At 36.3% G+C, this 13,286-nt stretch overlaps 1 protein-coding gene across 15 annotated transcripts in view; it reads left to right on the forward strand.

Annotated features, from left to right (window-relative positions):
• The window catches only part of RAPGEF6 (Rap guanine nucleotide exchange factor 6), a 191,051-nt gene that overhangs the window by 127,268 nt on the left and 50,497 nt on the right, over positions 1–13,286 (forward strand). For all 15 annotated transcript variants that reach the window (XR_009257722.1, XR_009257730.1, XM_058716651.1 and 12 more), the window contains 2 exons: positions 5,660–5,900; positions 12,712–12,869. Coding sequence is in view for 13 of the 15 variants with exons in the window: in XM_058716651.1 (XP_058572634.1) it covers positions 5,660–5,900; positions 12,712–12,869 (399 nt within the window). In the remaining 2 variants the exon portion in view is untranslated. The remainder of the gene's footprint in view (positions 1–5,659; positions 5,901–12,711; positions 12,870–13,286) is intronic.

Genomic DNA, 13,286 nt, shown 5'->3' on the forward strand with positions numbered 1-13,286 from the left:
TTCTTTTACTCCAATAACACTGGACTGGAGTCAAGGCAAGCTGAAACCTGGTTGTGTACATACTGGTAAAGGTTCAAATGGAGAAGCCTGGCTTGAGGAGTGGGAAAAGGAATCCCCACAGTTTTTCCCCCCTCTTTTTTTTCCCATTCTGTCAGGCCTCAGCCTCCAAGCAGCAATACAGCTGCACAAACCAGACTTCTGAGGGAGGGGAACGTTCTTCACCGTTCACTGGAGCTGTGGCTCCTTCATTGTTCCCCCCCCACACTCTTTCTTCTTCCTCATTGGCCCCTACAGAGCCAGAGTCAGCAATTTCTTTCTAAAGGACTGAAAAGGGTAGCCTAAGGAACTGTGGAAGTTAGTAGGTTGATAACTGAGGTAGAGAAGACGACTCCATAAAGTTGTTTATGAGATCCCGAGCTCACCTCCATCCTGTGTGTGTGCATGGATGTGATCCTATTCAGCACACCAGAGACTTGGAGAACTGGCATGCCAGTGGACCTCTGCTCGGGTCCCAGGCAGACTGAGTGGTGGCGCAGAGCAAACAGGTGGAGATAACACTGCAAAGCTTTGGAAACTGTACCACAGCCCACAGAAGGCTAAACAAAGATAGCAAAACTTTGTCGCAGTCATCACCTGAGGCATTGCCTTTGCCATTCTGCCTCCTTTCTGTGTGAGAGTTCAGTTACTTACATATTAAAAGATTGAGTCCCATGCATCTTTTACAGACTGTTGTGTTCTTGACCTTTTCCCCTCTCTTTGTGCTTTAGTTTGGATATTTTCTAATGACCTGGGTTTAAGCAAAGTTTTGCTCTTTTCTTCTGTATCTGTCCTGCCCTTGAACACAGAGAGTTTCATTTTAGATAATTTTTAGTTCTAGAATATCTGTTTGAATCTCTCTTATAAACTCAATTCTCAAAACCATATTTTCATCCATTTTATCTCTATTTTATTTATTTATAACGGTTATTACAAAAATCTTGTGTGTTAATTCCAAAATGGGTGTTACTTTTTATTCTCTGATCCCCCTTATTATCAAAGTGTCTTATTTTGTGTGTCTTACAATTTTTTATTGTATGCTGTACTTTGTATACTAAGGAACCTTAGCAAATAGGCAGATTAGTATTTTCTCATAGAAAGGATTTGCCATTTCCTCTGTTTAAGCATATAAGGTAAGGGGAATTGAGCTGGGTCAGGCTAGGTTACAAAATTACTTAGACTATACCCAAGTTTCAAACTGAGAGTGAGATTTGTCATGTGTTTGATGCAGGCCCCTTCTCTAATGGAACTTTGTCTCTGAGCACAGAGAGATTGTGGGAAATTATACTTTGTTTTGTCAGCCTTGTCCTCCTACCCTCACTCCCAGTTTTTCCCTAAGGCGTGGCTTTTGATTCAGAGTCTGGTAGCTTTTTGTCTTATTTTTTGTAGAAATTTGGCCCTTGAGAGATTTTTTAACTTAGCTCTTGAGCATCTCTCCCCAAGCAGAGAAATATGTCATGTATTGGTTGCACACCCTTCCTTGTTGTGTGACTTTGTCTCCTAAGTACCATGAGACTAAGAAATTTCGAACCTGTCCCCAGCTCTTCTGCCTTGTCTTAGGAGTAGATATGTCCCATGGAGGAAGGCATCACTGCTTTGGGCCTTGTGTGTATTCCAGTTTTTATGCCAGTACTTGAAACCATCAAAAATCCTTTTTCCTCTAGTAGAGTCTCTCTACCTGATGCCCGTTTCATGTTTAGACTTCATGTTGAGAGAAGAAAACATCAGGCAATCTCCGTTTACCATCTTTTTACCTTGGTATTTTAGCTCATCTATTCCTCCTGGCTTTCATAACTTTCTAACATTTGAAAATCTCACCACTCAGATAATTTATTATTAGCATTTTAATGTTTTCATAAAAGTATTATATGTGTATGTTTTGAAAATGAAAACATTTAAAAAAGGTATACAGTAGAGCCATACTGTGTATAGCATTCTGGATCTTTGCTTAGGAGTTGATACAGATTTAATTCTTGTATAATTGTTATTGCAGAGAAATCCACTGCAATATCATTATAATCTGTTGAGCTAATGTATTGATGGGTGTTTTTGGTTGTTTTCAGTTTTTGCTATTTACAGTGTTGAAATAAAAATCCTGTATACTTTTATGCTTATGTAGATAGACCTAGAAGGTAAATTTCTCATAGTGGAATTAATTTTTAACAGTGCTGCAGTTTCACTTTCCAAAAGTTTACCCCAGTCTACATACACTTTCTTTATCAGTATATAAGAATGCCTTTGCAACAGGTATAATCAACTTTATTTTTATTCATATACATTATTTAATAATGAGGGAGGTTGAGCACCTTTTTTTTTTCAAAGGTTAACATTTATTTTTTACAAAGTAATTTGTCCATTTTTATTTTGAGGTACTCATGTTTTATTGATGTATTTGAATGTGTTATAAGAAAGGACAATATCTTGTAGTCTTTTTTTGTGTGTTTTTTAATAATTTATTTTGGGAGAGAGTGTGAGCAGGAAAGGGGCAGAGAGAGGGGGAGAGAATCCCAAGCAGGCTCTGCACTGTCAGCACAGCCCGATGTGGCGCTTGATCTCATGAACCATGAGATCATGACCTGAGCCAAAATCAAGAGTCAGACACTTACCCTACTGGGCCACCCAGGCACCCCCAGTATCTTTTAGTCGAAGGGTTGCAAATATTTCCCCAAGTTATCTTTTGACTTTGCTTGTTGTGTGTGTGTATACATATGTACGTAATTTTAGAGACTGAGAAATTTTTAATCTTCATGTAGTCCAATTTATTACTTTTCTTGATTCTTGGGCACCTTCATTTCTGATTCATATATTTACTATTGCTTTTTAATAGCATTGTAATTACACTTGCTCACCTATTAATTTTTGTCTTGAACCTTGACTGATTTTTTAAAATTTATTATTTTCTCTTCATCTATAAATCAAAATTTCTGCAATTTTATTTATAACTATATACACAAGTCCAGTGAAGATGTAAGCTACTGTGTACACTCTTGAGTTGTCTTATGTACATACCACAGGCAGGGATATCTGCTGCCCATTTAAAGATTTCCTGTTGCTCTTCACTGTAGCATTTTTAGGCCCTTTCTTTGCCTTGTTCTCCAGTCATCTTAATTTTCTTTGTTTCTTTTTACCACAGGGACTTGGAACTTGAGATTTCTTCTACCTAGAGTCATTCCTCCTTCCCCCTCACTTTGCCTAGTTAAAATCTACTCACCTTACAGCAACTTAATTAGGGAGGATTTTCCCTTTCCTGCTTTCTTAATTCCTCTGGTTATGATCTTTCTGTACCATATTTTGTACACTTACTGTTCTGCAGTAGGGGTTATCTGCGAGCGCATAGTGTAGTGCCTTCGTGTTTGTAGGTCAATAAGTGTTTTTTTGCATGGATGTGTATCAATTTTACCTCAAAAAAGCATTTTCACCTTTACCACGTGGCTTAAAATAAAACAAAATTTTCTAAACAAACTCAAAGGAATTTGTTGCATTTTAATCAAGCAAATTATCTTTAAAAGGTGACTCCAAAGATATTTATTATTTTGAAGGCAGAAAATGTGCTTTTCATAAACTTTCAGTATGCTTTGGTAATGTGATAACATCCTGGTTGAAACTTTCAAGATGATCTACTTTTACAACTGAATACCAAGCCATTTTGTGTTGTAATGCATCAGCTTTTAAGTCTTTTGTCTATTGGATCTTATTGTAACTCGTTTGATATTGAAGGAAATGATTGATTTGTCCCCACAACAAAAAAGATCACAATTCTCTGTTTTTCAGTGGGCACATTTATAAAATTTATTTTTCTTTTATGAAGGTTCCAAGTAACACTACTGAAACCTGCACCTTCTGAAGACCTTCATATTCAAGAATATGTAGCTTCATTTTTCTTTTATTCAGACCCTCCCAGACACCGTGAATTTTTAGGAAATTACCTTCTGCCTTAGCATTTATCTTTTTAGTGGGTTTTTTTCCCCCTTTAGTAGTTGATAGGTCTTATTTAAGAACACATATTTAAAACAACTGAAAAATATTTTCATGACATTAATGAAACCTAAGTAATAGAGGTTATCCTAATTGGAAAAGATGACACTAATAGTTACTAGATACATAGTCTTCTATGGATTTTTCTTTTATTCACTTGATCCCAAGGAGGTATAGCCCCTCTCACAAGGTAAAAAAATCTGATCTAGGCAGAGAGATCGCTAGATAGGCAAATCTTCAAGTGCACTTGTACTGTTCTTAAGGATGAAATAACTCCTCAGACTTACAGTTGACCTGAAGTTACCTAAGAATGATTGGTTGTTACTTCAGACCACTGTAGTGAAAATTTATTAGCTGCTTTACTCAGTGACAGGAGTCTCATAAATGTGACCTTGAGGAAATGGTTATTTATTATTAAATTTAGTACTGTTTATTTCTGGCAAAAATAGGTCCATCAAAACTCTTTTTTTGTTTTTTCTTTTTTTAATGGCTAAATTTTACAAAACAACATGACTACAGTACTTCTATCTCATATCAAGTGATATATATTATGATATGAAATAACATAAATAATAGAATCTAAATATCTGGTTTTATAAAGTCTGAGAGGATTAGCAGCTATATTGCTTATTATTATTATTATTATTATTATTATTATTATTATTACATAGCAAATATTGCTAAATAGGAAGCCTTGAACTTTTCAAACATGCGGCCTGCCTACTTCCTTTTCATTTTTGCCAGTGACTTTGTTTTTTTCCCTTTTGGCCTATATCAGAAGTATAGGCATTTATAAAAACTGAAGACAGGGGCACCTGGCTGGCTCAGTTGGTAGAGCATGTGACTGTTGATTCCTGGGTCCTGGGTTCAAACCCCATGTTGGGCGTAGAAATTGCTTTAAAAATTTTTTTAAAGGACATCTCGTTGGCTCAGTCAGTAGCACATGTGACTCTTGATCTCAGGGTTGTAAGTTTGAGCCCCCACATTGGGTGTAGAGATTACTTAAAAATAAAATCTTAGGGGCGCCTGGGTGGCTCAGTCAGTTAAGCGGCCGACTCCGGCTCAGGTCATGATCTCACGGTCTGGGAGTTCAAGCCCCTTGTCGGGCTCTGTGCTGACAGCTCAGAGCCTGAAGCCTATTTCAGATTCTGTGTCTCCCTCTCTGTGACCCTCCCCTGTTCATGCTTTGTCTCTCTCTGTCTCAAAAACAAATAAAAATGTTAAAAAAAAAAAAATTAAAGGGGCGCCTGGGTGGCGCAGTTGGTTAAGCGTCCGACTTCAGCCAGGTCACGATCTCGCGGTCCGTGAGTTCGAGCCCCGCGTCAGGCTCTGGGCTGATGGCTCGGAGCCTGGAGCCTGTTTCGGATTCTGTGTCTCCCTCTCTCTCTGCCCCTCCCCCGTTCATGCTCTGTCTCTCTCTGTCCCAAAAAATAAATTAAAAAAAAAAAAAATTAAAAATCTTAAAAAAAACTGAAGAGATAAGTTGGTATAGCTGATGAAGCATGGTGTAGATTTCATAATGTTTAGTGGATGAGACTGTGAAAGGCCAAATAATAGAAAGTGACTGTATTTATGTTTAAAATTTGTTGTTTTTGTAAAAACTTGCTAATGAGAATAAAACAAATGACAACTTTATTTATTTACACAGTGTTCAAAGAGTTACTTAGTAGGACTGAACAAGAAAAATATGGTGTTCCTCATATTCCTAAAATTGCTGAAAAAAAAAGTAATCGCCATTCAATCCAGGATGTACCAGGAGATATCGAACAGACATCACAGGAGAAAGGAAATAAGAAAATAAAAGCAAATACTGTTTCAGTTGGAAGAAACAAAATAAGGAAAATTTTGGATAAAACACGGTTTAGTATCCTGCCTCCAAAACTGTTCAGGTAGGTATAATCATCTCAGTAATGTAGACATTTTCCTGTTGATTCTAAAGTTTTTATTTGGGGGAAGGGAATTTGGGGTCAATTTGTTTTTTATACAACTAACGCATTATAAAATCTTCAAGTAAACCATAAATAAGAAAATCTTAGTATCTTTCCATCATTTCCATGAAATTACCACTACTAGAGTATATATTCTTCTAGTAGCTTTGTTTTGAATTTTAGGAAAGACTGACCATTTTATTTTACAAAATCTTTTCTTGTGTACTTTTTATCTAATTTAAGTCCTTTGGACATCTTTTCTCTTTTTTCTTTTTTTTTTTTTTTTCAGTTTATTTGAGAGAGACAGGGACAGTGTGAGTGGGGGAGGGCAGAGAGAGAGGGAGGGAGAGAACCCTAAGCAGGCTCTGCCTTGGCAGTGGGGCTCGAAATCACCAAACTGTGAGATCATGATCAGAGCCAAAACCAAGAGTCAGATGCTTAACCGACTGAGCCACCCAAGTGCTCCCAAATTTGAACATCTTAAAACTTGAGGATAAATTTGCGGATGCTAGTTTTTTGTCTTCTAAATCATCTTTCTCTTATTGCACTATTTATTCCTTCCTGAATTCTAAAGCTGACCTTTTTAGTCAAATCTACTTGTTTCTAAAATGAGATGTCACCAAAACTGAAGGAAACTTTGTGATTTGAAATGTAATTTGAGGTCTGTAAAGTACTTAAGAAAATCATTTCACTGAAGTGGATGGGAATGGGTGTAGTATATATTATATCTGTATATTTTACATTATCTACTTCATAAAGCAATCACAGAAGTGTTAATCCAGCTCAGTACCTAGCATATCAGTAGGCACTCAGTATTTGTTGAATAAATTAACACAGTGAATTAAGTAAAAGAAAGAGAAGAAAAAAAATAAAAGGAAGAAAACATTTAAGCAAAACATAATCAAATATTTGTTTAGTTCCTTATAGTTCCCAGCACTATGCTCTGTGGTTTTTAGAGCTGAAAAGAGGTAGTTACTACTTTTAAGGCATTGGTATCAGGAACCCTTTATTCTCCACATGCTTATACACACAAGGCACAGACAGTGTTCAAATATAGAAATGTAGGAAGGTTAATAGAGCAAGTTTCTTGTCCTCTAAGAGTTGGTAATCTAAAAAGGGAAAGCAGACAAATGGTGCATTACAGGGTGATAAATGTTTTGATGTGCACAAAGACAGGAACAAGTTCGGTAGGTTATATAGACTCTGGGTGTACATGTAGAGATGAAGCAGGAGAGATAGGGAAGAGCTGAGTTATGAAAGACTTTGAATATTATACTAAAGTGATGGACTTCATCGTGTCATAGTAGGAAGTGATAGAAGCTCTGTTAGTTGTATTTGGTGTATTGGGGTTGACAGTATAGCACATTGTCATTGTAATAATGACACTAATTAGGGGACAACTTGGAAGTAGGTAAATGTCAACTCTCAGCTTTTATAGTGTTCAAGATCTCAGAGATTGCCTGATCTCAACATGCTTTTCTTCTTGAGTTCTTACTTCCAATCAGGTAACACATTTGTTCTTCATTTAATTTAATTTAAAATTTAAATTTAAATTAAATTAAATTTATTTATTTATTTATTTATTTTTGGGACAGAGAGAGACAGAGCATGAACGGGGGAGGGACAGAGAGAGAGGGAGACACAGAATCGGAAACAGGCCCCAGGCTCCGAGCCATCAGCCCAGAGCCTGACGCGGGGCTCGAACTCACGGACCGCGAGATCGTGACCTGGCTGAAGTCGGACGCTTAACCGACTGCGCCACCCAGGCGCCCCAAATTTAATTTAATTTAATTAAATTCATTTAATTTAAAGCATCTTGAGCTCTCTGCTTATTGTCACTCATTTCTTTCTTATTGACTGCTCTCCTAGAGGCAAGCAGATTGTAAAAATCCTAACTTTAAAGTAGCAAAATTCTTTTAATATTGAGCATACTGTCATATGACAGCAGGACAGCAAACACAGTAAGAGAAGTCTTATTCTCATAAATGGGAGGTAAGGAGAATATGAGAGGGACTAGCCTACATTGTAAAGATGGGAGACAGTTTTGGATGACCGGAAGTGTGCATGACAGCACTGGGGAAAAGGGAAATGAATGGAGGACCAAAAAGAAAAGAGTTTGTAAAGGGAATTCTTAGGAGGTATTACCCCGAGTTCCATTTCTAGAAACCCTGGTGGATTTGATCTAGAATAAATGTATCCTTTAACTGTTTTTCATTTTGAACAGAGGCATAATTGTGACATGTGTCGTCTAGAACCATAGGACAGTGATTGTACTGGACTTTAGATCGTTAGTGTCAGATTCCAAGTAGCTGTGTTCAAGATTCAGGCAGCTAAATCAGTCTGTCATCTCCATAGTATCTCCTTCAGGGAGTGGGAATTGGTTTCACCTCTTGGATTCTGTCTTTGCTTATAGTAGGTATGGAAAGGAAGGTGGCCAGGAACAATCGTTTGAGCGTTTTCAAGCCTTATTTCTTTGTATTGGTGCGTCTCAAAATGAAATATCTTGTAGAAGTAGTTAACTCAGAAGGGAATTGTTTTTTCTTTTAGTAGTTAGCAAGTATTTATTGAGTCTGTTTTGCCAGTCAGAGGCTGTTTGCTGTGAATGCTAACATTAGTAAAATACTGTACATCAGGTGTTAATATTAAACTGGCTCTCTCTTCTAAACACGTTTCAGTGAAGTAAAATGCCAATAATTTCAGCCATATAAATACCAGAAAAAATATGTTATTTTAGTAGAAATCATAAAGGTTTTCATTGGAGTTTTTTGGGGTTTTTTTATTTATTTATTTATTTTTTTTTTGCAGAGAACTGATTTGTCAGACTGGTCACTTTGCAGTTTTGAGAATGAATGTGTGTCCTGTTTCTTGGCAGTTAATCATTACAAATGAATTCAGGTGATTTTTAATAGGTACACAATAAAATCACTGAAACTTCAATAGAAAAATAGGCAAAGAATGTTGAGTCACATACTCCACATCCATGATAATCAAGGACACATAATTTATTTTAAAAACAGTGTATCATTTGTTTTATCACAGATTGACAGGAGAATAATCAGGGCCTGAATTGATAACATAAGACAAATAATAAGCTCAAACTGCTGTAGAAATATGAAATTATGGGGTACGTGAGTGGCTCAGTCAGTTGAGCGTCTGACTCTTGATTTCAGCTCAGGTCACTACCTCATGGTTCTTGAGTTCGAGCCCCATGTTGGGCACTGTGCTGACAGTGTGGAGCCTGCTTGAGATCCTCTCTCTCTCTCTCTCTCTCTCTCTCTCTCTCTCTCTGCCCCTCCCCTGCTCCCTTTGTCTCTCAAAAATAACCATTAAAAAAAAAAAAGAAATAGGAAATGACAACCTTTCTATCAAGTATCCGGGCATTTTTAAAAAATGTTTTATTTATTTATTTTGAGTGAGAAAGAGTGTGTGCAAGCTGGGGAAGGGGCCGAGAGAGAATCCCAAACTGGCTCCTGGCTGTCAGCTTGGAGCTGGATCTGGGGCTTATTCCACCAACTGACAATCATGACCTGAACCAAAATCAAGAGTTGGAGGCTTAACCAGCTGAGCCACCCAGGTTTCCCTGGGCATTTTTTGATTAAGAGTTTTAAAAATGTTTATACCTTGAATTCAACAATTCCATTTCTAGTAATAAATTGATGAAGATTTATATACAGATATTCTTAGTAGTATTACCTATAATGAAACAAAATTGGAAATACCCTAGAAGTCCAGCTACAGGGGATTGTTTAATTAGATTGTAATGTATACTGTAAAAATAACTAAAAAGGAAAACTGTTGGTTGTGGTTTTGTGTAGGGTGTGGTTTTATAGGTAATTGTTTTCTTCCTTGTTTGTTCACTATATTTCTTTAATTTTCTACTTTAAATATTTTTAAGTGAGAAAAAATTTTAATGAGTCTAATTCCACAATTCTGAACATATGTGTGTCAAGGCTCTTTGAAAAAGGCTCTTGGTCTCTGCCTTTGTAGTACTCACTTCTCTAAGAATTGTCCTCGAAATACTGTAAGAAAGAGTATGTGTATCTGTGAGACAAAGAATATTAAAATAAGGAAGGAACAAATAGTTGAGATTAAGAATAGATATTTCCCCAAATCCCTAACCATGACATAATTTTAAAATGAAAGAATTCTCCTGAACATTAGAAGTAGAAAAATAGTTACTAATTTCCAATAACATCAGTGGAAAAAAAAGCAAATCTGATGTCCTATTTTTTAAAATCATTCAGCTTTTATTTTGTTTTTTAACCACAAATTGCTTATATAACAGCTTAATATTATTCTTTGTAACACAGTCCCAGAAGTAGACTGTCTTGTTTGCTTATCAGAAATTATTTTTTCTCACCTTCTTTTTTTTTTTTTTTTGTCAGCATACTTTGTTTGCTTTTAACATTGGGATTATTTTTTATTAGCATACAGGTGTTTATGTAGCCTTCTTAGTTTCATAATGTGAAACTAAAATATACTTTTATTCTAAGTAAAGTTAGTGTTGGGGAGTTACTGAGGAATTTTTTAAAAGTATGTTGTTTCTGTTACTGCATCATCTTCTCAGGAGACTGTTTTGGTAAGAAATGATGTAATTACTATATTTGCAAACGGGCTTTATCAATTCAGCTTCCAAACAAGCATGGATATTTTGCCAATTAGATACCGTTTCATTCGTGTCATAGCATGGGTTGTACATAATAACATTAGTATAGTTTTCATTTATACATGCTCACACCTTAATTACCATGAATTTGTAACCACCTTTACATTAATATATCTCTACAGTGTCCTGTCTTTGATTATTAAAAAGCAGAGGTAATGTTAAATAACATCAGTAAAAGAGATAAGGACTTTTAGTGTTTCATACACTTTCCTTAGTCTTATAGTGAATTCCATCTTACTGTAACTTAAGGCAGCCAGTTCCCTTTAGTAGAATATTATAACTTTTTAACACAATTACATTTGATTCTACTCTGATTATTAATGGGACCAGCTAACCTCTTTTAACAGTTTGTTTCTTTGGATTTAATTACTTGACCGTCTGTGTCCAAAAATTGGCAGATTTGTTTTCAAAAATCAATTAAATTCGAAAGCCTGTTAAAATTTTAAAATGTACTTTCTAGTTTTGTACTGTTTTGTTTTAATTTCAGTAAAAGTAATTCACTGTCTTCTTCAAAATTGGAATTGTTTTTTCCTCTGAGCCAAAATGTTCATCCACATTACCTCATTTAATCTTTACAGGAGTCCTGGGGGAGAGAGAGTATTAGTTATATTTTTAGATGGGGAAACCAAGGTCCAGAAACAAATTTCCCTGAGGTCATGTAGCTAATTATCCAGGTTATGCATAGCTGGCTCTTGAAACACTTACTTTTGCTCTCTTCCGTGTCTTCATGCTTTTCCCTAACTCCTCCGCAGTCTTGCTTGTCCTAGCTCTGTCTTCCTTGTCTGGCTACTAGCAGCAGCTCTTTAGCTGTTTATTTAACCATACTCCACACTTCATCTTGTATAGTTGCCTTATCTGCCTAAGTCCTGTGTTTGACTCCTCTAACATTCTGGATGTATCCCATACCATTCATTTAATGCATTCCATGATAATAGGTAAGTATTCTGTGATACCTCTATATGTGTAACAAGTATTGGGTAGAATACTACATTGAGTAAAACATAGATAAGAATTAACGTTAACCTAAGAATTGGTTTAACTCTTAGAAACAAATGGTGTTTTGATCATTGATGCTAATGGAAATCTTTTTCATTGCTGTCCTTTATATAGGACTGTTTCATTTATCCTTTGTTTTATAGACCTTTTGGGGGTATCTAAAACTTAAGTAACAGTTATATTTCTTTTGATTTTTTTCTCTTCAATGGATTTAGAGTTGCCTCTGTAACACCTTTAAAGTATTTTAAGAGTGCTTTATTTGCTTACATATGGCCACTTGATTGATATTTTTTAAAACTTTAAAGGGAATTAACTTTAGATGGTTTGCTTTCTTTTGTAGTTTTGATGTTCTCATCTAGGGAGTAGCCAAGTAATTAGACTTGAGACATCACACAAGAAATAATGTGTCCTCGAATAAACTTCAGAGACTATAAAATTCTTTTTCCTTTATATTGATTTCTGGCCCTCTTCTTTCTTCTTTGTACTTGTCACATATACCCATTGTTTTCTGTTCTGTTTGCCATCTTCCTCTTATCTTTTCCCAGTTATCACTGGTTTGGGCAGTTCTCCGGTTGTTCATATGTTTAAAGACCTCTCTTACTTTGTCACTCAGATATGGTCCCTTTGTTTTCTGCAGCCTGCCATTTTTTGGTTTGGGTTTAGACCCAGCTGCATCCTTTGCCTAAAAGGTCACCATCCACTATGTTGTGAGTGTGAACCTTGTTGGGGTGTGGTTGTGCCTTGTTGGATACATATATTAGTGTCTACTGAAACTGGCCAATCTTAAAGGCTCCCAACACACCCAGATTTAATTGCTTTACCAAACCAACAGAAACTCAATGTGACTATTTCTTTATGATGCATTATGAAGTACACCTTTATGATATAGTAGAATTTCTTAGGTTTAACTTAAAATTTATTTATCCTAAAAATTTAACTTATAAGTGTATTCATTATTATAGTTGTCCTATTTTTAAATTGCTGTAATATATAATTTTTTAAATCACCACTCTGAATTGGTTCCATTATGCCTTAGTGTACAGATAGCAGAAACGTTTACCATTAAGAATTCTCAATTACTTTAAAGTGATGTATGACATTTTTTTCAAGTGATGGAGGCCTGAGCCAGTCGCAAGATGACAGCATTGTGGGAACAAGACACTGCAGGCACAGTCTGGCTATAATGCCTATTCCTGGAACACTCTCTTCCAGCAGCCCTGATCTCCTGCAGCCTACCACCAGCATGTTGGATTTTTCTAATCCTTCAGGTAATTTTTGTTTGTGATTTTATATAGCCATATTGATTCCAAAGTGACAAATTAGATGGTTGAGACTTGTGTATCAAATAGATTTGCTTGCTTCCCTCTTCTCTTATCTCAAGGTTATGACTCACTGCAGAACTCCAAACACAACATTCATTTTGTCTTTTTGCGTAAGCTTGAGCAGTACTTGCTCCAATATAAAATAGTACATAGGAAAGAGATTACATTTAGGTATCTTTTGGTAACCCTTATCAGAACAGTGGAAAGAAAGCAAGGATGTTGGGGCGCCTGGGTGGCTCAGTCGGTTAGGCGGTCGACTTCGGCTCAGGTCATGATCTCACGGTCCGTGAGTTCGAGCCCCACATCGGGCTCTGTGCTGACAGCTCAGAGCCTGGAGCCCGTTTCGGATTCTGTGTCTCCCTC

Source organism: Neofelis nebulosa, chromosome 1, assembly GCF_028018385.1.
Source record: "Neofelis nebulosa isolate mNeoNeb1 chromosome 1, mNeoNeb1.pri, whole genome shotgun sequence".
Lineage (NCBI taxonomy): Eukaryota > Metazoa > Chordata > Mammalia > Carnivora > Felidae > Neofelis > Neofelis nebulosa.